The 25,330-nt window shown below is 53.1% G+C and overlaps 1 protein-coding gene across 3 annotated transcripts in view; it reads left to right on the forward strand.

Moving 5' to 3' along the window:
- Positions 1 to 25,330, forward strand: part of PTPRU (protein tyrosine phosphatase receptor type U) — a 266,338-nt gene that overhangs the window by 235,296 nt on the left and 5,712 nt on the right. For all 3 annotated transcript variants that reach the window (XM_065421874.1, XM_065421875.1, XM_065421873.1), the window contains 7 exons: positions 986 to 1,121; positions 1,822 to 1,971; positions 2,425 to 2,598; positions 11,136 to 11,276; positions 16,068 to 16,193; positions 21,715 to 21,872; positions 24,294 to 24,429. In XM_065421874.1, coding sequence (XP_065277946.1) covers positions 986 to 1,121; positions 1,822 to 1,971; positions 2,425 to 2,598; positions 11,136 to 11,276; positions 16,068 to 16,193; positions 21,715 to 21,872; positions 24,294 to 24,429 — 1,021 coding nt within the window. The remainder of the gene's footprint in view (positions 1 to 985; positions 1,122 to 1,821; positions 1,972 to 2,424; positions 2,599 to 11,135; positions 11,277 to 16,067; positions 16,194 to 21,714; positions 21,873 to 24,293; positions 24,430 to 25,330) is intronic.

The raw sequence follows: 25,330 nt of genomic DNA on the forward strand, positions 1-25,330 counted from the left end.
CTCTCCATTTATATGCTCCCAGCTGCTGGGGTTGCTTTGCCTTCAAATAAACTCCTCAGCTGTAGCTCTGCTCAGAGAATTGGCCTTCCCACCAGGTCCCAGTTAACCTATGTTGGTAGGGATTTGAGTTCGCTCCTGACCCCTGTTACACCATTTCTTGGAGATCTCCCATGCAAGGACTGGCCAGGCACAAGGCAATGCAGATCGGAGAAGATCACCACCCCAGCTGTCCTAGCCTACAGGGCCAGGAATGAGTGGCCAGGCCTCTGGTTTGAACCTGGAACAGAACAGAAAGTGCCTGTCCTCTCTGAACAACCATCAGAGCGTCCCAGACTTCCTTTGCGACGGGTTCACGGCTCTTCCTCTGCTGGGCAAAGGAGGAGGAGCTGATGAATGAGAGGGATTTTTTTATTTGATTTCGCCTTGTCAATTGCCTCATCAGTATTCATTCACTGGAGACAAGGAGTGTGATTAGTCCCCGTAGTCTGTAATCACTGATAATCATGGGGAGTGATTCATCAGCCCCAGAAATTAGTATTTCACTGTAAAAGCCTCTGGGAAAAGAGGGCGGGGGGAGTAAATCCATTCCTGGCGTGTCGGGGGTTGGTACGGCTCAGACAAGTGGATTGTCTGATGGGGTGAGTGTGATGGGCAGCGCTGGGAGGTTTCTAAGGGTACGTCTACACTGCAGACCCGGGGTACAGCCATACCTAAGCTAGTCTTAATCCAGCTGGCTCAGGTACCCTAGTAGTGAAGCTGCGGCAGCACGGGCTTCAGTGCAGGCAATACAAACCCACCCCGGACCCCGGGCGGTTACTCGGGCGGCGAATCCAGGCTGAAACATGGGCTGCTGCAGCTTGGCCGCGCCGATACCCAACCTAGCCAGATTAAAGCTAGTTTGGGTCGGCACCCTGGGATTGCAGCGTAGGCATAACTTAAGCATCCTGTATTTGTTTGTTCCCCTCCCGCTCCCCATTTGCCCCAGCGCTGGCACCGGGAGGACAGGCTGTTACATCGTCCTGGACGTGATGCTGGACATGGCTGAGTGCGAGGGCGTTGTGGACATTTACAACTGCGTGAAGACGCTTTGTTCGCGGAGAATCAACATGATCCAGACCGAGGTGCGTAGGGAAGACAAAGGGGGGAAGACGCCCCCCCACGTCTGCCTTTTAACAACAGGCTTCCCAGATCTGGTATCAGGTGCAGAGTCTGTTCCCCTCCCTTCTCCCTATCCTGGTCTGGTGCCAGGAGGAGAGAAAGGACTGGGCTGGGTGCATCTAAAGGAGACCTGTTACTGAGGCTGCTGGACACAGGCAGACCCCATGGTTCTCTCTGACTCCCTGGCTACCAGCCTGTGGTCCCTAGACAGGGATCCCCTAAGTCATGGCCCTGAGTGAGCAGTCAATTACAATAGTTAGTGATGATTAACCTTAATTAATTAGCCCTTCCTGCATCATGTATCGCTGCTCTGTCTCCATAACATCCTCTGATGCTCCCATGGAAAGCAAAACACCTCTCCTGCCACCATGTCCGACAGCGTCCTGCCAGGAATGGCCTCAGTAAACGTGGCAAAGCCTGTGGGGTCCGGAGAGCCGGGGGCATTTGGCTTAATCCTTCCCAGAGGGCTCCCCAGGTGGGCAACGCTGGCCCACTTCACCTAGGCATAGCGGCAGCTCAGGGCAGCAGAGTCAGCGTTTGTCCCGTACACGTGTCCCTGACCGAGCAGCGAGTCCTGGTGTGTCCAGGGCCTCCTCGATGGGCCCCCTTCTCCGCTCCCCCCGGAGCCCATTGCTAATGCTGGTGTCATCCCTCCCCCCGAAGGAGCAATACATCTTCATCCACGACGCCATCCTGGAAGCCTGCCTGTGTGGGGAGACCGCCATCCCGGTCAGCGAATTCAAGCCGACGTACAAGGAGATGGTCAGGATAGAACCGCAGAGCAACTCCTCACAGCTGCGGGAGGAATTCCAGGTGAGCCCCCAGGAGGCTGGCCTGGGCCGGGGGCTCCATTCACCCTTGGGAGGCTACAGAGATGCTGCCAGTCCTCCCTGGGGGCAAGACGTTCCTAGGAACTACAGTTCAAAGCCACCAGGTGTCCTGTTACCCTGTGCCCTGCCCCCATCCCGATCCCCATCTCAGACTCTCAGACTCATCTGCCTGTGGGAGGCCAGAAGCCCCCGTCCAGGTGGGGTGTCACCAGGCAACCAGAGAGCAGCCTTCCCCCACTTCTCCTCCCTCGAGGCTCCAGTCAACACTGGCCTTGCACGGGGAAGGGAGCTCTGCGGAGGGCCCACGCCCCCGGGAGCTCTGCTGCTGAGCAGAACTGCCCTGTTAGTGCAAGTCGCAGGCCAGGTCTAGTCCAGGGAGAGGGACGCCTGCGGGGGAGGGATGGGTTTAGTAACCCTGGCGCCGTGTGCCTTGCAGACCCTGAACTCGGTCACGCCCCACCTGGACGTGGAGGAGTGCAGCATCGCTCTCCTGCCGCGGAACCGGGAGAAGAACCGCAGCATGGACGTCCTGCCTCCGGACCGATGCCTTCCCTTCCTCATCTCCATGGACGGGGACAGTAACAACTACATCAACGCGGCCTTAACCGACGTGAGTGCGCCCCCGGGGAGCCGGTGCCCTCTCATCACGGGGGGCGGGAAGGCCAGAGCCTGATCCTGATGGTGGGGGAAAGGGATAGCTCAGTGGTTTGAGCATTGGCCTGCTAAACCCAGGGTTCTGAGTTCAATCCTTGAGGGGGCCATTTGGGGATTTAGTTGGGAATTGGTCCTGCTTTGAGCAGGGGGTTGGACTAGATACCTCCTGAGGTCCCTTCCAACCCTGAGATTCTATGATTCTAGTTCTCACTTTCTCTGCTACTGGACCCTCGGGGTCTGATTCCTCACGGCCATGCACCCGGTGCCCGCACTGACAGGGGTGCGAAGTGGGCAGGCGGGCCAGATCCTCAAAGGTATGTAGGTACCAGACTCACTTTGAAATCAATGGGAATTAGGCACCTACACTCTGTTGAGGAGCTGGCCGTAGCATCACCAGATCGGAATAGTCACATTTCAAGCTCCCTTTGTGCAGGGTCAATGGCTCCCTGGGCAACAGGTCCATGGAGACTCAGCCCCCTTGGTTCTGAGCCCCTGCGTACAGTGATCCCATTATCGAGTGGAACCAAGAGCCTGGTTTGCTGCCTGCCTTCTGGGGGCGATGGGGAGCCTGTGCATCGTTAGGAGCGCATCGGAGAAGGGACTTGGGCTCAGGGCTGCCGGCCTTTGCGTTATGAAATCTCACCCAGGTGCATGTGTTTCCTTTTCCACACAAAATCTGGGGTTGGCTAAACTCCCAGCCCCGTTTCCTACAGCCCCCCCAAAGTGCGAGATGTGGGTGCGGGTTGGATGTGTGTATTTGGCTATAAGGAGGAGACCTTATAGGTCAGTGCTGAGGCTCTGCAGTGGTGGGTGTCCTGTAAACAGCAGGGAAAGAGCGGGGGAAGGAAGGAAAGCCTAGACGACAGGCAGGCTGGGTTGTTTCTTTGTATAATGGCACCTAACTCCGATATAGCACTTGTCCTCCGTAGCTCTCGAAAGCTCGTTACAAAGAAAGGTCATTATCATTACCATCATTTAATGAATGGGGAAACTGAGGCACATAGGCGTGACATGACTCACAGCGGGTGGTTGTCAGGGCCAGGTCCTCCCAACTCCTTGGCTAGACCCCTGCCCCCTGGGCCGTGCTGTCTCCCATGTATAGGCTTAATTCCCAGTGGTTACAGATGCTGCAGTGGCTCCGTGGGTCCCCCCACTCTGCTGGGGCAGGATGACGTTGAGAGGAACGCTATTGCAAAAGGAGCAGAAAGGACGCGGAAGCCTGGAAGTTCTGAGCACGCTGCCTGTAGCATGAAGGGATGGGTCGTTTATCACTGAAACCGCTTTTCTTTTTTCAAACCAAGCAGGGCACTTTCACATCCGCGCAGCAATGAATCAACTCCCATCGCGTGGTGCGTTCCCTAAGACCAGCATACCACCTCCCCGCCCCTGGACTCCTGTATCACTCCTGATTACATCGGGGCCCCGGCGCATTCCAGCTGAGCTCTGCGTTTTTCATCCCGCGGGCAATTCATCACGTTATGTCTTCATACAGATCTTGTCTCCCTGTTATCTGCTTTCACTTACGGCAGAATCACTTCATAAACCAGAGGCAGTCGCTATGAATGGCTCTGTAGCATCAGCCATCTGTTCTGGGGAAGCTTGCACCTTTGGCTAACACGCACAGCGAGCTTTGGTTTATGGTGTTTTGGTTTTCTTGACTCACCAGGCCTCTCTCACTGGATCTCTGCTTCAGGAACAGCCTGGGTCAGAGAACAGAATTTCCTTTACACTTTGCTGAGTGCAAAGCTCTTTGGATCAGATTTGGAGGATAGGTCCATCAATGGCTATTAGCCTGGATGGGCAGGGATGGTGTCCCTGGCCTCTGTTTGCCAGAAGTGGGGAATGGGCGACAGGGGATGGATCACTTGGTGATTCCCTGTTCTGTTCATTCCCTGTTCAGTGGAGGCACCTGGCACTGGCCACTGTCGGTAAACAGGATACTGGGCTAGATGGACCTTTGGTCTGACCCAGTAGGGCTGTTCTTAAGTTCTTATTCGTGCTGAAGGATTAAACCCCTTGTCGTCGTCAATTTTTTTTTTTAAAGAAATCTCATGTTCTTTAAGGGCTGGTGAAGGTCGGTCAGCTCAGTCTGTCTGTCCTAGTAAGTTTGGACGTAACACTGATCCCCGTGACACTTTAAGCGCTGAGCGCTGTGGCATTTCCGATGCTGAAGTGAGTCTGGCAGACTTAGGGCTCAAGTCAGCATTTACTCTCCCTGTCTCTGGTTCTTCTATGGCCTCTCTTGCTGTAGTATCTGAACAATTCACCCCTGGGAGGCAGGGCAGTGCTATCATCCCCATGAGACAGATGGGAAACCGAGGCACGGAGCTCTTAAGTGATTTGCCCAAGGTCATGCGGGAAGTCAGTGGCAGAGCAAGAACTTGCCCCCGAGTCTCCAGCTAGTACCCTAACCTCTGGGCCAGCCTTCTTCCTCTGTCTTGCTGCTGAGGGGGGCAGGTAATGTGGAATGGGATGCTGGATTTTGTGAGCCTGACACCTGTCCATTGGGATGTGGACTAAGATCAATTCATTTCACAGGGATAAAGGAACAACCTGGTGCTGCACCACAAGGAGATATGCAAGAGAGAGATGACTAGATAAAAGGGAGCATCTGTTAAGTGGAGGCATTATCATACAACTGCTAGAGGACTCACTAGAACCAGCGGGCTGGGATCCAGGGGAATAACATTTTCTCTTTTAAGAGGTTTCTGTTTGATTTATACTTCTGAGAAGGGTTGAGCTGCCCAAGTGCGTTCAATGAGAACTAGGAATTTAGATTCTGTTCAATAGATTATTTTATTTATTTAGTGGGATTCCAGTAGCACCAAAAGACCCCAGACTAGATCAAGGCCCCATTGCAGCAGGTGCTGGACAGACACATGTGAGGCCTACGAAGAGCATTACAAGCTAAACAGACAAGACAGACAGAGGCTGGGAGAAAGCAAGTATCATTATCCCCACGTGACAGATGAGTTTTGCTGCACTGAGACATTCAGTGACTTCCTGGGGTCTTGTATGGAGTTTGTGGCAGAGCTGGGAGTTGAAGCCAGATTTTCTGAGCCCCAGTCCAATGTCCTAACCAGTCACATTCATTCTATGGGGATGAAACGGCTGCTGCCTCTCGCCGACGGATTTCACAAGTGGCCCAAACTAGTCTGCGAATACCTACAAGTCGCGATCCAGCTCAGAGAGCAGCTAGAACAAAAGGGGAAAGCCGACACATTCTTTGCAACAAGCCCTGCCCACTTTGGTTTGCACCCGTCGCACGGAAGAGCGTCGCTCTGTTAGCACACACGACAAGTCGCTGACATACGTGCAAGAAAAGGAACTTTGAAGGGTTCCCCCCCACCCCCTTTTCTCAGGCGGGAGAAGGAAACCCATTATGCACAGAAGTCACTTGCCACGGCACAAGCTGAAGTGACACACGGTTTTGTTGCAAATGTGTCTAACAAAAGAGCAGCCGAAGGAAGGCGCAACAGGCAATATTGAAAGTGAAAGCTGCCGAGGTGTTCCTTCCCGGGGGCGCGCGGCAGCATCCCCGGGAGACGGTGATGAGGTGGGGAAGTGGATAATGGCTAATGGAAGTGGATAACTTCGCGTCTGGCGTGTCGCTTGGCATGTGAAGAGCTCCTTCGAGGCGAGAGACGCCTTCGGGGGCGTGGGAGTGCACGTTCAGTGCACGAGCGGCTGCTCGGGAGCAGCGGGAGCGAATGTTGCTGTTATTTAGATCGCGACGCCGGCGAGCAATGAGAAAGCTGTTGGCAGTTGTGGGAGAGGAGAGCCGTGGTGGCACCTGTTCTGACCCTCGGGCAGAGATTCATGGATTCCAAGGCCAGAAGGGACCGTTGTGATCATCCAGGCAAACGGCTGCACAACACAGGCCAAAGAGCTTCCCCCCAAAATCCCTAGAGCCGAGATTTTACAACAGTGGTCCCCAAACTGTGGGGTGCATCCCCCTGGGGGGCACAGAGGAACGTTCGGGGGGTGCGGTGGGGATTGGGCCAGCCCCCACGGGAGGTGGGGAGGGAGCGCCACCCTGTCCCGCTCTGCCCCCAGCTCCACTCCGGCCCCATCCTGGGTCCCTGGCTCTGCTCCCAGCCCCAGGTCCCAGCCATGGCTCAGCCCCCAGCTGCGGCCCTGGGCACAGCTTGGCTCCTAGCTCCTGGCTCCTGACTGTGGCTCCCGGGGGGCATAGATAGATTCCATTACTGGGGGGGGGGGCAAGACAGAAAAAGTTTGGGGGCCCCTGTTTTAGAAAAACATCCAACCTTGATTTAAAAATTGTCAAGAATCCATCACAACCCTTGGTGAATTGTTGCAATGGTTAATTACCCTCACTGTTAAAAAGGTATGTCTTATTTCCAGGCTGAATTTGTCTAGCTTCAACTTCCAGCTGTTGGATCGTGTTAGACCTTTCCTTGCTAGACTGAAGAGCCCATTATTAAATGTTTCTTCTCCATGTAGGTACTTACAGACCATAATCAAGTCCTCCCTGAGCCTTCTCTTTGTTAAGCTAAATAGATGGAGCTCCTTGAGTCTATCACCATAAGGCAGATTTTTTCTAATCATTCTCGTGGCTTTTCTCTGAACCCTCTCCAATTTACCAACATCCTTCTTGGATTGCGGGCAGCAGAACCCGCCACAGGATTCTTGCAATGGTCGCACCAGTGCCAAACCCTCTCTACTCTTCTGCCAGATTTCCCTGTTTATGAATCTCAGGATTGCCCTAGCTCTTTTGGCCACAGCGTCACCCTGGGAGCTCATGTTCAGCTGAATGTTCACCGCGACCCCCAAATCTATTGTCTTCCATGGAGCTGTGGTGATTTTTATCCCAGCTGAGGATCTGGGGCTATATTAGCATTTAACAAGATTCCCTAAATATTAGAGTTGGCCAGAAAAATCCCAACGGGACACATTTTTCATCAGAATGTGATGATTAATTGAACTTGAAACATTTCAATTTCAACTGAGTTCCCATGGCAACCAGATCAAGAAACCTCCAGGCTTCCAGGGTCTGCAGCTCTGGGGCAGCCAGCCAGGCGGACTGTCCTGACAGCAGGAACCCCAGGGCTCCCAAGATCCACGGCTCCAGTCCCCTTCACGGAGAATTTACAAATGTTTGGTTTTCTGTCCGTATCGCAATGGTAACCAGCTCTCGAAATATCAAAATCCTCCACGAAACAGGATGACTTTCTCCACGCAGCTCTACCAGATGCCTGGTAACTACTGTCCTGAGGTTTATCCTGTCTCAGCCCTGTAACAGCTAATCTTGTATTTACACTCATCATTAGTGGTGAAATTCAGCCTTAACCACAAGGCACTCCTGAGTTTTTATTCATTTGGATACTGTTTCCTCCACTCTGCTGAGCCACACAGTCTTCAAATGGTCCCAGCTCTCAGCTGCTCCCAGCCTAGGTTGGACTTAGACTGGTGTGAACTAGAATGAAAAAGCTCCATATTGCGTAATCCTGGAAGCTAAGCAGTACCCTGGATGGAGCTAGATAGCCCCGATCCAACAAGGCGCTTAAGCATGTGCTTAACTTTAAGCACCAGTCATCCCGTTGACTTCAGTGGAATTACCCACACGCTTGGGTAGGCACAGACAAGGCCTAGAAGCATAAAGTCTCGTTTTTAGTGTCTCTGTGCCCAGTTAAATGGCTCCATGCCAGCAGCTGGTGATAGACTCCGACTTGTTTACGCGGTATGGAACCCTTGGGCACTGTGGAAATGTACGACACAGACATTAGCTGAAACCTCTGGAGAGGCAACAGTGCTAGAGACCCTCACTTCTGCCCCACACAACTCCTGGTTTCTGGGATCCCCCAGCTTTTGCGATGGGTGTAATCAGGCTAGAGGCTTGTGGTCAGAGGACAGTAGGCGGGAATTTGCACCATGATTTCCTTTCCCTACAAGCTCCATGCTCTCCTTCTCTCCGTGTCCGGTTGTGGGCGTTTGGTTTGCTTTTTTATTGTTTAGAGCAGGGCTTCTCGAACTTTTTTTGCTGGAACTCCCTTTGAAAACATTTCAGGCTGTAACAACCCCCCCCAAAAAGTGACAACTCCCCCCCATACCGTGACACCCTTATTTCTGCCTGCGGAGTTGGATGTCCAACCAGCAACCGCCGCTCCCAACACCCTCCTACAATAGTCTTGCAACCCCCTTCTGGGTCGGGTTTGAGAAGTTTTAAAAGGACTCATTTTAAGAAAGCTGTTTCAGACGCAAAGGTCCATTTCTGAAATTATTATCTCCTCCCTCCGTTTTTGAAAACTCACCCGGGGCTTAAGGCAGCCAACATTAATCAAGCCCAAATCCCCTGGGGGGCAGGGAGATTGCCTGGAAAAATAAGGCTCAAGGAGAAATCCGAAGGCGTGAAGACGTTCTGTGAGTGCCGAGAATTTGTCACTTGTGCACAGTGTTGTTTCAAGGGTCCTTTAGTGGGGGTGGAGAACCAGTGAACAAGAGCCAGACAACACTCCACTGTCTGTCCTCTCTCTCGTCGGGTGCCCCTAAAAGCACTTGCTGCTTTTGAAGTGTTAACAAGCAGCACAATTTCCTTTGGAGCGGGGTCTTTCATGCCGTCTTTTTTTTCACCCTCAGAAAATGTTTGCAAGTAGCAAAGCCTCAGAGGTGCCTTGCCTCTAAGCTTCCTTCCACCCCCCAGAGAGATTACAGAGCAAAACTGAGAGGCACTTTCGTTCTGCGCCCCTCTTACGCGGAGTGTGTAACTTTCTGGGGGGAAAAAATCCACTGGGCTGACATTTCTCGTGCTTGTGCTTGGATTAGAGGTGATTCCCCCTCCCCTCCCCCCCGCAGCGAGGTGAATAAAACTCTGTGTTTGAGAGATCTGAGGGTGAAAAGTGTCCCCCCTCCCCCAAGGGATGTCAAGGTGCTGAGATAACGTAAAGACGCGTTTTTAAACGAGCCCTGAATGAGGACAAGGGCCTTGGGCATCTAGGGCCTCATTCTCACGTCGCTTGCATTCATGTGTCTCTGTTAACTGTTGATTTACACCAGCATGAAGGAGATCTGAATCAGGCTCCTCACTCCTGGTTCTCCAGTGCGATCATGCCCCAGTGTTGCCCCCTGAGTGGTGCGAAGGGGCCCGAAAGTGGAGCTGGGCACTGAGAATGCCCCTGGCCTGGCGGAGCTCCCGGCTGGCACAGAGCCACCCTGCCCAGCTCCTGCGCCACCCCCAACACTTACACGTGGCCCAGCGTAAGATGTGTGTGTGTGTGTGTGTGTGTGTGTTGGGGCAGGTGGGCACAAGGGAGAGTGGTGCCCATCGTGTGCCGCACTTCGCTACGCCCAGCTGCCCGCAGCCCCTTGGGAGTGTCGCCAGCGGGTGTGGGCAACCCTTGCCGGGGCTCAGATCTGCCCTGAGAGTCAGGTTCCCTGTTGCCCCTAAAGTGCTGAGAAGAAGCTTGACAAAGCAGAGAAAACAGGTCCTTGGGCCAGATCCCCAGCTGGTGTAAATCAGGACAGTGCCACTGAAGTTCATAGAGCCTCCTGATTGATATCAGCTCAGGATCTGGCCCCTTTTGCTTATTTACCTGTACAAGAAGCCATCCTGATCGGGCAACCTTCTGTCTTCAGAGAGCACCCTCTAATATGTGCAAACCTTTCGGTCCTGATTCTGCTCTCCCACGCCCCGGTGTAACTCAGGAGTGGCTCCATGAAGTCAGTGATGTTAAAGCAATGTAGGTGGAGTTGAGATCAGAGTCAGGCCTTTGAGTACAGCTCCGCTCCACTTGACGAGAACACCCTGCTCCGTTACGTTGCTGAGTTTTCTTGGTCCCCCGAGCAGTTGTTTCAGACAAGCCCCAGGGTCCAGTGGGTCTCATTCTCCTCTTCCTTGCACCGGTTTCACACTGTGTAGCTCCCTTGGCTTCAATGGAGCTACTCCTGATTTACACCAGTGTAGGCAAGGGGGGGAAATCAGGGCTAGGGAGTTCTCAGGTTGTCACAATGCGCTTGTTTTTCTTTTCCTACTGATACTGTAGGGCAAAAGGCACAGTCGGAACATTCGCTCCATTCTCCTTCTGCAGCCTGCCTCATGGGGCCCAGATTTCCCAGCCCCGTCCAAAAACGGATGCTCTCTGCATCACGCTCCCTGCTGCACATAGCTAGCTGGTCAGCTTCCCTATGCAACACACTGCACCGTTCACTGCCCGGGGGTTTAAGGCCCGGTCCGATGCCCACTGCAGTCAATAGGGTCCCATCAGTGAATTGGATCAGGCCTTTGAGATGTTGTTATTCATTGGCCAGGACTTTCCCACGACAGATCTCTGCGCCAGTTTAGTCCGGGAGGTGCAAGGAGCTTGCAGTAGGGCTGGGGACTGATCTCCAGCATCTCAGCCTTAGCCACAAAACCATCCTTCCCCTTTAGCTCTTTGGGAGAGGGGGGCCTGTTACTTCCACCCCCACCCCACCGTGCTATGTGTTGCTTTAAGGAGCTCACGTGGTCCTCTCCATTCTATGCTTGCTCCGCTTCAGAGCTTCACCAAGAGCGCGGCCTTCGTCGTCACCCTGCACCCTCTGCAGAGCACCACCGCGGACTTCTGGAGATTGGTGTACGACTACGGCTGCACCTCCATCGTCATGCTCAACCAGCTCAACCAGTCCAACTCCGCCTGGGTGAGTGGCACCGACGCGCCCCCCCCGGGCCCTGCCGCTGGCCCTTGCGGCGAGTCTGGGTTTCTGCGGGCCTGGGTCATTGCATTCCTCCCACCGAAACACCACTACGGCTTTAGTTGTTATTGTTGGTGTACCAAGCACTTTTGAGGGTTGCAAATGTTGCTTTTTAAATTGATACTCTCTAATAACAACCTTCCCGTGGGTTTAACAGTATGAATTTGCCATGCCAGGTGGGACTTGCTATCCATTACATACCCACCATAGAGAGGGGACCAAATAGTACCCTTGGGCTAGAAGGCAGCATTTGAACCGTTCCTGGCCTCTCCCGGTGTACCAACCCCTACAGGGATTCCTAGAACATTCCTGCCGAGGCCAGAGCAGATTTAAGAGCCCATTACAGATCTGTAATGTTAATTCGATGAGGAAACTTACTGGATTTTTACATAAAATTAGCATTATAGACTCTTAATGGCTGTCTGGAGAAGACTTCATTAACCGGATTGTTTTATGAGTCGAAATCAGACACTTAATGTAAATGACCCAAAACTGCAGTTGTAATGTTCACAGGAAATAGGCAGATGAATGGAATAAATGGCCCCAAATGAAGTTCTACTTTCCTTTGTCTGACACTTGCGCTGAGCTAAATAGGCAGGTAAAATATTTATAGATGGATAGGTCGATAATCTATCTCTATAGCTAATCATCTCTCTCTCTCTCTCTATTACATATAGCTATATACTATGTATTATATAGTATCCAATGTTCCTATTTTTTCTCTGAAGAGGGGCACTGCATCCACGGGTCCTTGCGGGGGGACGTTAATATGGTCTGAAATTAAGCAGAAGTAGAACACCAAGGTTGATCCTGGCAGGAGAATCTCCTAAGCTGGGTTAATTTCCTAAGGAAGGGGAATAGTGGTGAAATATTAATTGTTTGCAGTGCAGTAGCACCTCGGAGCCCCAGTCCTGGCCCAGGTGCTAGGTGCTGTACAAACACAGAACAAAAAGCTGGTCCCTTCCGCAAAGAATTTGCGATCTTGTTTCCTAAGTGTTGGGGATTCCATCACTCTTAGGACCGTTGAGTACTGGAGGAACAGAGTGCTGCAGACCATACTGCAGGGAGCGATCCCGCACTAGAAGGGGAGGGGTGAGGGAGTTCTGACCATAGTACGTTGTGAAATCAAATGTTCTGGCTAGCCCCATTCTTTAGCCTGCTCTGAATCTCCCTGCTAGAGAGGAGGCGGGGGGACAGAGAGGTTAATCTCAGCTCTACTAATGCTAATACTTGGCTCTTATCGAGCGCTTTTCATTCCTGGACCTTGAAATGCTTTACAAAGGTGGGTGAGTATCATATCTCCATTTTACAGATGGGGAAACTGAGGCACAGAAAGGGGGGAAGTGACTTTCCCAAGGTCACCCAGCAGGTCAGTGGCAGAGCCTGGGATAGAACCCAGGTCTCCTGATCCAGTGCCCTGCCCCACGCTGCCACCCACGGTTTTCTCTGAGCTGCAGACACTTGGCACATTGCAGGATTGAGCCCTTGGAACGGCCATACTGGGTCAGACCAATGGTCCATCTATCCCAGGATCTGTCTTCCGACAGTGGCCAGTGCCAGATGCTTCAGAGGGAGTGAAACGAACAGGGCAATTGTCAAGTGATCCATCTCCTGTCGTCTACTCCCAGTTTCTGGCAGTCACACACTTAGGGACACCCAGAGCATGGGGTTGTGTCCCTGACCATCTTGGCTAATAGCCATTGATGGACTTATCCTCCATGAGCTTCTCAAATTCTTTTTTGAACCCAGTTATGCTTTTAGCCTCCACAACATCCCCTGGCAATGAGTTCCGCAGGTTGACTGTGTGTTGTGTGAAGAAGTATTTCCTTGTGTTTGTTTTAAACCTGCTGCCTGTTAATTTCATTGGGTGACCCCTGGTTCTTGTGCTATGAGAAGGAGTAAATAACAGTTCCCTCTTCACTTTCTCCACACCAGTCATGATTTTATAGACCTCGATCATATCCCCCTAAGTCGTCTCTTCCCAGCCTTTTTAATCTCTCCTCAACAGAAGCTGTTCCATACCCTTAAACATTTTTGTTGTCCTTCTCTGTACTTTTTCCAATTCTAATATATCTTTTGCACGCAGTATTCCGCGTGTGGGCAGACCATGGAATTACACACTGGCATTATGATCGTTTCTGTCTTCTCTATCTAAGATGTCAGAGCAGTAGCAAAATGTGCTTAGAATCGTAGAAATGCCAGGCTGGAAAGGACCTCGAGCAGTTGTCAAGTCCAGCCCCCTGTGCTGAGGCAGGATCAAGTTAACCTCCTAGACCATCCTGGACAGGTGGTTTGTCCAATCTGTTCTTAACAATCTCCAATGACTAGGACTGGGGATTGGTCCTGCTTTGAGCAGGGGGTTGGACTAGATGACCTCCTGAGGTCTCTTCCAACCCTGATATTCTATACTATGACTCCACAACCTCCTGAGAAGCCTGTTCCAGAGCTTAACTAGTTAGACAGTTTTTCCTATTATCTAACCTAAATCTCCCTGGCTGCCCTTTGAGCCCATTACTTCTTGTCCTGTGGACATGGAGAACAATTGATCCCCTCCCCCACTCAGTCTTCTACAGTAGGGAAGATTTTTAGACATTAGTGCCTGCAAAAATGTCTGCCTGTGGCCGAGGACAGGGACTTGTGTGCACAACGCTGCATGTTGCACGTGCAATCGCATTTACATGTGTGCACACGCATTATGGGGGAAATGTGAGCGCACGTTTCCAAATCTGGCCCTCTAAAGACACTGACGTATTATGGAGTTAATCCCTCCTCCGCCGTCCCATCAAGGCCTGGCTTCTGCAGTCGGAGTCTGTAATGCCACCCCATTCCAAAGCCAGAGAAATTCCAGGCATGGCGTTAGGGAGGGACTGGGACAGGAGCGGGGACAGCATTTCTGCTTCTCCATCTCCTCCCTTTGCTTCGTTCCCAACATCTCACGGCAACCTTGGGCACAAGTCCCTAGCTCAGTTCTGCAGGCGCCCATACGTTTCCCCCCCCCCCGCTTTGCTCCCCATTTCAGCCCCACCCTGCATTACTAGCAGCTCTCCCATACTGTCTCCTCTCCTTTGAGCAAGGGCCAGCCCAGCCTCCAGGATGTGCAGGGTGTACCCTCCCCTGGTGCGTTCTACCTGCCGTATTCCTTCCTTCCGCCCCTCTGCCATCTCTCAGGATGGTTGTTCTTCACCGGTGTCCATGTGCCAGCTTTTATATGTTTACCAGTTTAAGACCAACAGCTAATAAATCAGCCTTTAGAGCAGGCAGCTTTGAGAGGTGACTTAGAGGGTAAATCCTTCGCTTGAACTATGTCTTGCTGAAGGAAGTTTTAATATCCAAATTATAGTTCTGTGTCTAGAAGGCTTAGAGATCACGGAGATTGATAGCCCCCATTAATAACCAATTATTTCTCAAACACATTTGCCATGCAGTTAGACCCAGGCCGTCGGCCGGCCTGAAATGCTAAATGTTCTGTTAAAGTGCAGTGACAAACATCGTATATTTTCTATTGATGTCGGCTCCCCGGCTGGCGTGGTGTGAAAACAATCGCATCCACGACCCCGAATTGAGCAATACATCAAGTGCGCTCCTGGGCGTGAGAAAGAACAATGCCAGGCGGCCGTGCCAGCAGCCAGTCCCCCCCGGAACATCTGCCCTGCCTGGCCATTGTGGTGGTTTCTGAGCCAGGATCTGCTTTTCCCCGCCGTGGGAGGAGGTGCAGAACTGAAGAGGGTGACCAAGGATCTGGGAAGGGTTTGATCTGATGCCTACATTGCAGTCAGAGGTGTGGCTGCAGCGCGGGTAGAGATACCGGCGCTAGCTTAGAGATCGCGAGCTCGAGGAACAATAGGGAAGCTGTGGCAGCCCAGGCTAGCCGCCCAAGCGCATACCCAGGCTTTCAGGCGGCCTGTGATGATCCAGCTTCGTTGCTCCTGTACCCACGCTAGCTAGATCAAAGCCAGCTCAGGCGTGTCTACACGAGCTGCAGATACCTGGAGTCATCCCCAATATAGTCCATGGCAAAGCTCCCTTTGATTTCAGGGAGATAAAATCCAAAATGACACATGGTCATCGCTCAGGGCCTGGCCCTCCTGTCCTCCTGCCCATACTTCCACTGAAGCCAGTGGGCTGCAGGATCAGCCCCACCCCGCTGGGGTGGGACCAGAGGCGGGGCTAACCTTGCTCCATCGGGCAGCGGGCAGCGCTGCATGACCCCACCCAGCAGACTTCTCACAGGCTTCTGCTCAGCTGACGTCTGGAGAGGACCACGTGGGTGTAAACGAGGTAGGGTGACCAGATGTCCTGATTTTATAGGGACAGTCCTGGTATTTGGGGCTTTTTCTTATATAGGTGCCAATTACCCCCCACCCTCTGTCCCGATTTTTCAAACTTGCTATCTGGTCACCCTAAAACGAGGGCAGGTTCTGACCTTTGACCTGTCGGTATAGAAAGGTCAGCTCCATCCAGCAATGTGCTGTGGATAGCATGGGCAGTGTTTGCGTGCCATAGCCTGTCTCATGTGCCCTGTGTTAAGCACCCTTGTGCCGTGTCCCACACCTGGTGCCCGGTGTCATGTCTTCCTGCCTGGGGACCTTGCACTGTGCCCCTGGGTCCCATGCCAGAGCCCCATGTCCCTACGCAGCGCCCGGTGTCCCACCCCCCCGCATGGTGCCCCTGCGTGATGCCCTCCGCCGCGCACGCCTGCGTGTCACACACGGTTGTTTCTCTCTCCTCTCTCTGCAGCCCTGTTTACAGTACTGGCCGGAGCCAGGGCTCCAGCAGTACGGGCCGATAGAAGTGGAGTATGTTTCCCGATCAGCTGATGAGGATTTCGTGGCTCGCCTCTTCCGGGTGCAGAACATCACACGGGTGAGGAGGGGGGGGCGCATCTGGTTGTCATTCCAGGGCACTGGGGTGGGGGGAGGGGGTGTTAGCTGATCTAAAGATATTCACTTTTCCAAGATGATCGCTCAGCCTGGAGCTCCAGGCTGTCCCCTGCAGTGGGAGAGGGAACTCCCGGGTGGCTGCAGAGATTGCACCAGTTGGTAGCTGGTTAATTTCACTTGAATACTGGGTTAAATGACCCCTTAGCTGGTGGCGTGGCATCCTGCCACTAGACTGCTCCCAAGTTACCCTGATTGTTCCATAAGCACCCCCTGAGTCCCCAGCCCTCTCCTGCTGACAAAGCGTCCCTCATGAAGGCCAGCCCAAGCCTTCGGGAGTGTCTGTCTCCTTGCAGCTGTTCTGGTCAAACAGAGGGGAGCTGCAGACTGGAATCAAACTTAGAAGCGAGTCCCACTCCTGGCCAAACGCCCATTGGTTTCAGTGGGAGCCGCATCAGACCCTTAACCAGGAAGGGAGGGACTCTCACCCACTGGACTAGGAGCTGCTCTGTGAACGTGGCCAGCGCTGGGTGATGCACAATGACCACAACAGGCTATTTGTGCAGTACCAGAGCTGGGCTCAGGCCAGAATCCCAGACCTGAAGGGTTTGATTCTCCTTCCCACGAAGGGTTGGCCGACACGAACATATAGTTCACGGCAAGCTGGGATGTGAATCTACCCCACACTCTCCCAACTGTCGTGTGCACCCGGCTGACGCACACGAACCGTTTGTTAATGCGCTTCGAGCTAGTCCTCTTTCAAAGGGAGCAGTGTGCGTGTTTGTGTGTGTCCGTCCGCGCATCAGCAGGGTGCACACGGACAGAGCGCGGCAGGCTAGTGTGGGGGAGATGCACACCCCGCTTGCCATGATTGGTTTGTGTAGCCACTTGGCATTGCTCTGTAAGGGGGTAAAAGTAATTTAAAAGTGAAGAGTTTGCATCTGAACTCAGACCCATCTCTGTGCATTAGGGGAAGGGCTTCCTGGTCCCAGCTGGTGGTCAGTTTATGCCATACCATAGAGACTGAGAAGCCCCCAGGATCATTATCCTTGCTACAGTGGAACCGACAGAACAGAGCGGCTGAGAAAAAGACCGCAGGGCCTTTAACGTACTTCATGTCGCTTTCGCAGTGCACCTCGGCCAGTTCTGGTCACCCTTATGTGAAGGAAAATACAGTGACATGATGGGCAAAGAATGGGATGGGGGGAGGGACAGGATCTTCTGGAGAGGAATTGAGAAGAATGGGCGTATTTAACTGGGAGAGCAGGCCATGAAGATGGGGCAGGAGTGGAATCTTTAAACTAGCAAAAAGTTCCCATAGCACTAGCCCTTGTGCCCTGTGTGAGTTCACTGGACGGAACAGTTGGCAGGTGGGGCGTGATCCCGGGAGAAGCGTTGGGGTCAAGCAGGAGAAATCTTTGCCGTCACTACCTGGCTGGCTGGAGTCTGATACGTGAAAGGGCTGTTGGCCGGCTCTGGGTTTCCGTTTCTGGCGGTCAAGAGGGAGTTTTTCACTGCACGTGCATTGCTTCTTGGATTGGCTACACACTGTGTTTGTGGGGTGGGGGCGGTTCTCCAAGGAAGGGGTTTTACCTCAACAAAGGTTCAGAACTAATCGAGAGTAGACATGGCGGAGCTGGCATCACATGCCCAGGCACTATGCTGATTGGCACACCATAGACAGACAGAAGAGGTCAGAGGTTGGACAGGCAGAAGGCCCCCGTGGTTGCTACTAAGGGAAGCATTGCTTGATGGATAAGGTGGGACTCATGAGGTCCGGGTTCTGCTCCTGGCTCTCCACTGGCCTGCTGGGGGACTTTAGGTAAGTCACATAACAGCCCCGTGCCTCAGTTTCCCCTTCTGCAAAATGGGGATGATAATGCTGACCTCCTTTGTAAAGCGCTTTGAGATCCGCTGATGAAAAACGCTAGATGAGAGCCAGATATTCTTATCGTAAGCCTACATAGAGCTAGATTTACCTATGGCTACATTAAAATTCGTGATGGGTGAACTACCCGGATTTAGGAAGAACCTTCCCCTGTGTGGAGATTATTCCATAATTGCACATTATGTCGTTTCTTGCACTTTCCTCCAAAGCATCTAGCACTGGCCAGGGCTGGAGACAGGCTAGTGCATTAAATGGCCGTCAGATCGATCTGGACTGGCAGTTCCTCTGAGAACTGAGCAGGAGCTTCGACCACACCTCAAAATGGATCCTAACCCTTTTTATTTTTGCCACCTGAAGACATTTGCTCCCCTTTCCTCCTCCCCCCCCGCCTCATTATTTTTCACTTTCCCCTCTTGCATGTCTGGATTCCAGCTGGAAGGGGAAAGGCTGAGATCCTGTAAGGAGGCCTGTTCTGGCCAGATTTCTGTCCTAAATCTCAGACCCAAGAAGTCTGGATAAGACTCAAAGACACATCCATGCTTTCCGGAGCACGTCTGAACGGAATCATTTAGAGGTCTGCCCGTCGCTAGCACTTAGCGGTGGTTTGGAGCAAGCCCAGACCTCATTTAGCCTCTAACTTTAATGTCAGAGCCGAGCCTGCCTGACGGGCCTGGGTGCTTCAGTTGCATTTTGATGTCTCCGTTTGCTGTCCTGCATAATTGGATCAGCACAGAGACAGCCCCTGACCCTCAGCCGCCTTCCTTTGCTGTATCCCCAGGGGCTATTTTTAATGGGTACCATATGTCAGCAAAATGTCCACTCCCCACCAGCACCTGTCTGGCAGGTGACTTCCAGAATAACTGCAGGCAGGTCATTAGCCGTGCTGCCTCAGTGGAAACTGACCAGCGGGGGAAACTAAGTGGCATGCGTAATGGGTTCCTCCCAAGATGCCACCTGGAACTGGGGTACCACCGAGCCCTCTGACCCACCAGCCTGGGTGCCCTCTCACACTGTGCCACTGTGACAAATTGCAAAGCCCTCCAAGCTTGGACTTTCACACAGGTAGGGACACACCCAGCTGCAGTTACACGCAGGCTCTTTATCCACCAGCCTCCCAGCTTAGGACCCCAGAGCAGTATGTCCTGCCCTGGTCAAATCTGGCCAGTATATGGGTTTAACACCTGGTCCACCTCTCCCTCAGTGTGAAGAGGACCGTGCACGCTTGTGGTAACCAAGCTGAGATTTCCCCCAGGCTCCTTAGTCAAACGCACGCTGGTTTGGATTAAAACATAAAATAAGTTTATTAACTACAAAAGATAGATTTTAAGTGATTATAAGTGATAGCAAACAGATCAAAGCAGATTACCTAGTTAATAAACAAAACCGCAAACTGAGCTTAACCTACTAGATAGGTAGGATATGAATTAGCAAATTCTCACCCTGAGTGATAAACAGGCTGGCAAATTCTTAAGGCACAAGCTGTCTTGGCTTTGCAGCTTGGGTTTCCCAGGTTTTCATACACAGGCTAGAAATACCTTTAGCCTGTGGCCATCACTACCCCCTATTCAGTCTTTGTTCCTCAGGTGTTTCCAGGTGTGTTGTTGTAGGGAGAATGAGGTCCTCTCATGACGTCATTTCTCCCATTTTATATCTTCTTCCCACTTGTTGGAAAGCTCTTTTCCTGTGACCTGGGTCGAACAGTTCCCATTGTGTCGTGCTGTCTCTGAGAGGTTTCTATTGTACACAGTTCCTGGAGTAATCCCTGTGCTTGTGTGCATTTCCTCAATGAGCCATTAACATTGTTTGGCCTTTTTACTGTCGTACCTGAAAGGCGGCTTGTGGGTGTTTTCATCCTCACAACGTGTTTCAGTAACACATGCATAGCCAAACTTCATAACGTCACATACGACGACAGCACATACAATCCAATGAGATATTAATGTCTAGCAGATCCAGACTTTTAGAATGATACCTCACAAGGCGCACTTTGTACAAAGCATATCCGAGTTACATGACAGTGGTGAATATTGGGGTGTAAGGGTGTCACACATGGAAGTCAACATCAGATCCTCTCCGGAACTTACAAGCAGCTCAGGTGAAATGAGCAGCTAGGATCTTCAATCCAGACAGCGGAAAGGGCCTACTGAATTGTCGCCTCTTCCCCAGATTATCTGGGCTTGGAAAGTTGTATCATGAACTAGATGGAGCAGTTTCAAAACCCGGAACTCTGCAGTCCTGCCTGGGCTGCTTTAAAGGGAAAGCATTTACACTAGAGAATCAAATCGGTCTGTGCGGCTGCTGCTGTGTGTGTCTGAGGGTGATTGCCGGGTGCTGCTGTGTGGAGTGGGAGAGAGCGCGTGTGGCGTGTAGTTGTGTGTGCTGCTCCGGGTGGTGTTATGTCTAAAGTGTGTGTGGGAGGGGCACATGTAACTGTGAAGCTGAGGTAGGTATGATATTGGCTGTGTATGATTGTAATGCTGCTCTGTGTGGTGTGGGTGATACTGGGACCCACGTGCGTGGGTATGCTTGTGTGATACTGAGGGGTGTGTGTGTGTGTGTTAGTGACACTGCTCTCTGTGTGATTGGAGAATAAATTCTCCTCTCCTGGCCCTTGGTGTAAATCCAGAAGTCAGTGGTGGTGCTGCAGCTTCACATCTGTGTAAGTGGGAGCAGAATCGGGCCCTGTGTGCACATCAGCGGGGGCAAAGCGAGCCCTGCGCACCGCGCGTTGAGCTGATTTTGCCAAGTGCTGCGCCGTCCTTTGGGATGTAAACATGAGCTCAGCCCGTCCTGCCACAGAGCAGGGTGTCGGGAGTGGGAATTCTCTGGCCCTGCTGATTATAGAACTAAGAGCAGGTGCCTGGCTCCATCCCACCTGGGTATCTAGGATCCTAGCCCAAGATCCAGCGCTGTTTGCTGGGAATCCAACAACCTGCCTTAGATTTCTCTCTCCCTTCCCTTTCACCTGCCCTCCTCCCCTCCTCACATACTTGTCGCTGAAAACAGCAATCCCAAGTGGAGCGCTGGGCCCCGTGTTTCATTGCACAAGCCAGGCGTCATTCCCAGAGTATTTTCATCTTCCGAGTCAGAACTGAGCCCCTCATCCGTCTGGCTAAAGCCCAGGCTTATTTAGCTTTGTGCATATAAATCCTTCTCCTCCTGGAGCCTTCTAACTGCATTAGGTCGCAAAGCTAACTAGATTACTAGGGTATTAAAGAGCATTCTTACCATTCTCCGCCCCCTGGCCGGATGGCTCTGTTTCAAGAGGTTTGCCGTGAACGCAGAATGAATAAATGTAGATGCTCTCAGCTGAGTACTTACGGCGTAATCTATTGCATCCAGCCTGGCTGGGACCCAGAATGCAACAGCAGGGGTGGCTGCAGGGAAGGACTGAGGTGCATGATGTGGGGAGTCCAGGATGGGGCTAGCGGCGGGGCTACAGGTTAGGGTGAGGTGCATTGTCAGAGCTGCGTGTGTGTTTGGGGGGTTGTGACTGGAATGGCCAGGCAGTGCAAATCAGGGTGGAGATGCACTAGCAGAGGTGCTGGGGAGATGACTGACTAGCAAGGAGGACGTCTAGGAAGGGGGCCGTACTCACACACTGATGGGCCTCTTCTAGTTGCAGGAAGGGCACCTGATGGTCCGGCATTTCCAGTACCTGAGGTGGTCAGCGTACAGGGATACGCCAGACTCCAAGAAGTCGTTCCTGCACCTGCTGGCCCAAGTGGAGAAGTGGCAGGAGGAGAGCGGCGATGGGAGGACAATCGTGCACTGCTTGTGAGTAGCCCCTGGAAAACAACAGCCTGCTCACCAGGGCTGGTGGCCAGCGGCTCTTGCCAGCCCACGTGCCCAAAGGACTAGAGGGAAGCGACCCCCATCAGCCCACCCACCCTTAGTGCTGCCCAAGGGCCCTCCTGGGCGTGAAGTCTGTATTCTAAACAAGCCACCGTGGATGCAGTTCTGTGCACGCGCAGCGACCTGGCAGCTGCCATCTTGGATTTCCTCTGATCCCTGTGGCGCGTTTTGAGGCATTTAAAAAACACCTGCCCAAAGCTCCGACCTCGCTCGCCTGGTTGGTGGAAATCGGTGTCCATCCATTGAGCTCAGTGGAGCTACCCCTCCTGGACACCAGCTGAGGCCCAGGCCCGCTGCAGACAGATTGGAAGCTGCTGACGTCACTGGGGGGTTGAGCAGGGCCCCGGGAGCCTGCCGGGCTTTTGAGGAGAAGGGGATGGAGGCGGCGGCTGAGTGATTGCGGTGCCGTGCTCTCCAGCAGGGCTGGTTACCGAGCTCGCACTCCCAACCATCCTCCGTCCATTTGCACGCATATGGGCGTGCGCGCGCACAGAACCAGGGCATGATGAGTTTTCAAATCGACAGAGACAGCAGGCGAGCTTTTAATCAAAAATTAATTACAGCCTCGTCCATCTTCATTAGTCTAAGGCTAATTTGAGAGCGTCCTTTGTAAAATACGGCTCCCCGCCCCCGCGGAGCTTTGAGGAGATGAAGATCGGGAGGTAGGAGAGGGAGCAAGGCGAGGAGGAGGGTGTGGAGGCTGATAAATCAGAGGCCGGTGTGTCTGGCAAGGCTGATGCGTTCGCAGGTGGAGGCGGGATGTACCCAGTGGCGTTTGGCGCTAAGCAGAACGATGGGACGTGAGCAATACACTGGGTTCTGAGGGCAGCCGCTACCCCAAATAGACCTCACAGATAAAGGGGTCGAGAACAGGGGGACTGGAGCCATGGCGAGGAACGTGCCCCAGTTACACAGGAAGGTTGTGGCAGAGCCAGGAATTGAACCCCGTGCTATGAGTCCAGGCCCGATGATCTGCAAGACCCCAGCCTTCCTCGTTGTAGCGCCTCTGACAAGTCTTGGGGTATGGGGCCCCAGCCTGGGAATGAGCTTCCCACCACATGTGAACCGGTTTGGTCAGTTTGGAGTTAGGAGAATGTCTGTATCCCACTGGGGCGGTGTCAGGTCACAGCTTTGCTTTGTAAGAGGTTCAGTCAGGCCCAGCCTGGCAGAGGGAAAACTCAGACCACCACCACATGAATTCTAGGGGAGCCGGCCCGGCCAGGAAACGCACGGTGTGAACAGCTCCTAGCAGAAACCACCCTCAAATTCCTTCCGATACGCCAGAGACAGCAAAGTGAGATCCCTCGTCTCAATGAGAGGCTCCTACCACAGACCCCAGGGGTCCCCCATTGCTCACCCCCTGCCAGAGTGAAAATTCCTAGCCCTTGTCTTCCGTCTCTGAGTCAGGTTCTGATCCAGGACGATACTTCGGCTCGCTCCCCAGAGCTACTTAACTTCCTTAACAGGCCCCTGGCAGGGAGAACAGGAGGATGATGAGGCAGGACGGTCCATGGTTATGGTGCTGGCCTGGGTTCAACTCCCTGCTATAGCCCAGACTTGGGAAAGTCCCTTAGTCTCTGTGCCTCCATTTCCCATCCCCTGGGGATAACAGCACTGTACTACCTCACAGGGGGCGTCCTGAGGATTCAGACAGTAAAGATTATGAGGGGCTCAGACACTGTGGTGAGTTGGAAACAAGTTCCACAGCCCTGAAGAAAAGTTCACGCCTCTGTAATTGCCAGGACCACTCTTGGTACCTTGTATTAAACTAGCTACAGCCCCGGCTCCCCACCAGCCCTCTGGTACAGGAGCCTGTGGCACCGTTTGCTCAGCCATTGCATCCTTTGGAGTTCCGGGGTGTCCAGCCAGTCCTGGCAACGGGTGGCTCTAATGAATCCGTTTGCTCTCTGACTTGCTTCTCCGACTCCTCACTGGCAGTAGCTTGTCTTTTCTCACTGAAAAGGGGAAGGTATTATCCGCTGCAGCAAGTGCTGATGCGCACACGGGTGCCTGCAACTAGTCACCCTGACTGGAACTGGCCTGATTTTCAGAGGCATTGCGTGCTGGCAGCTCTCATTGCAATCTGAATATCAAGCCACTTATCAAGGCCCCCAAGTTGAAAGCATTGGCATTTGCCTCTCCATGCTCCACTTCCTACCTCCCGGTATCACAGAGCTGAATTCACTAAAGCCTGTCAAACACTAGCAGATCCTCAGGGGAAAGAGGCCAGCCATTGCAGCTGGTTTGCTCTGTTTCACTGAGGCGGCTTTTGGGGCAGCTGCTCTGTGGGTCTCCTTGTGCGCTGGCTCTCCACTGACTGACTCCGTGTATGTCTCCCGCTAGGAATGGGGGTGGTCGGAGTGGCACTTTCTGTGCCTCTACCATGATCCTGGAGATGATCAAGTGTCACAACTTGGTGGATGTTTTCTATGCTGCAAAGACCCTCCGCAACTACAAGCCAAATATGGTCGAGACCTTGGTAAGTGCAGAACGACTCCCCCCGCCCCGTCCCTTCTGCCTGCCTCCCACTTGACCTGCTGCTGCGTGTCAGAAAGTCCTGCTGGGCAGCCAAGGCACACTGGGGTCCAGTTAATCCAGCCTGGGCCGGGGAGCCGGGAGAGACAAACACCAAGCCAGCGTGGATGGATTCGTCTCAGCCTGGCACCTCCTTCCCCTGCCCCAGCCACTTGCTGCATGTGACTTGGGTGCATCCCAGAGTATGAGGCAGTGACCTCGGAGTGTGATTGCTGGGCTCATTCCCTGAAGAACAAAGGGGGCGGTTTGTAGTTAATTCACTGGATATGATTCCAGCTGTTCCTGGGGGTTAGGAGGGGTCTGGCTGAGGAGCAAAGGGGGGCAGCCCTGTGGAGCATTTTCTGGTCTCAGGCCGGTCTCCTTGTTCTGATGGCACCGGCCTGATGCGCCCCCTGTCAGATGGACACCATGTGCAGCCAGATCGGTTGGACCCCAAAGCAGGCCACTGCTGGTGGTTTCAGCAGAGTTTCCCTGTGGGTGAATTCATACCCCAAACTCAGGGAGTGCAGATCTGAACAGAGACTGGAGAATGGCCTGGGAGGCACCTAGGGCTGAGCCTGCTGGGTCCGGCACTGCGCTGCGTCGCAGACGCCATACCAGAGCAGACCTGTCGCCCACCCAGGGTGGCGACCTGATCCTCACAGCAGGGCCAGTGGTGACTGCACCCCTCCGCCCTGCTCCCACGCCATGGTGCGCAGGATGACGGTGCTTAACAAGGACATGGTCCCACGTGATCCCGCCTGCAGTGCCCGAATGAGAGCCACACCCATGAAGGCCTTGCTGTGACAGAGCCCCACAGGTCACTGTGGGGCTCAGATCTCTGCCCACCCATCTCCTGGGTGGGA

This window comes from Emys orbicularis, chromosome 23 (assembly GCF_028017835.1).
Source record: "Emys orbicularis isolate rEmyOrb1 chromosome 23, rEmyOrb1.hap1, whole genome shotgun sequence".
Lineage (NCBI taxonomy): Eukaryota > Metazoa > Chordata > Testudines > Emydidae > Emys > Emys orbicularis.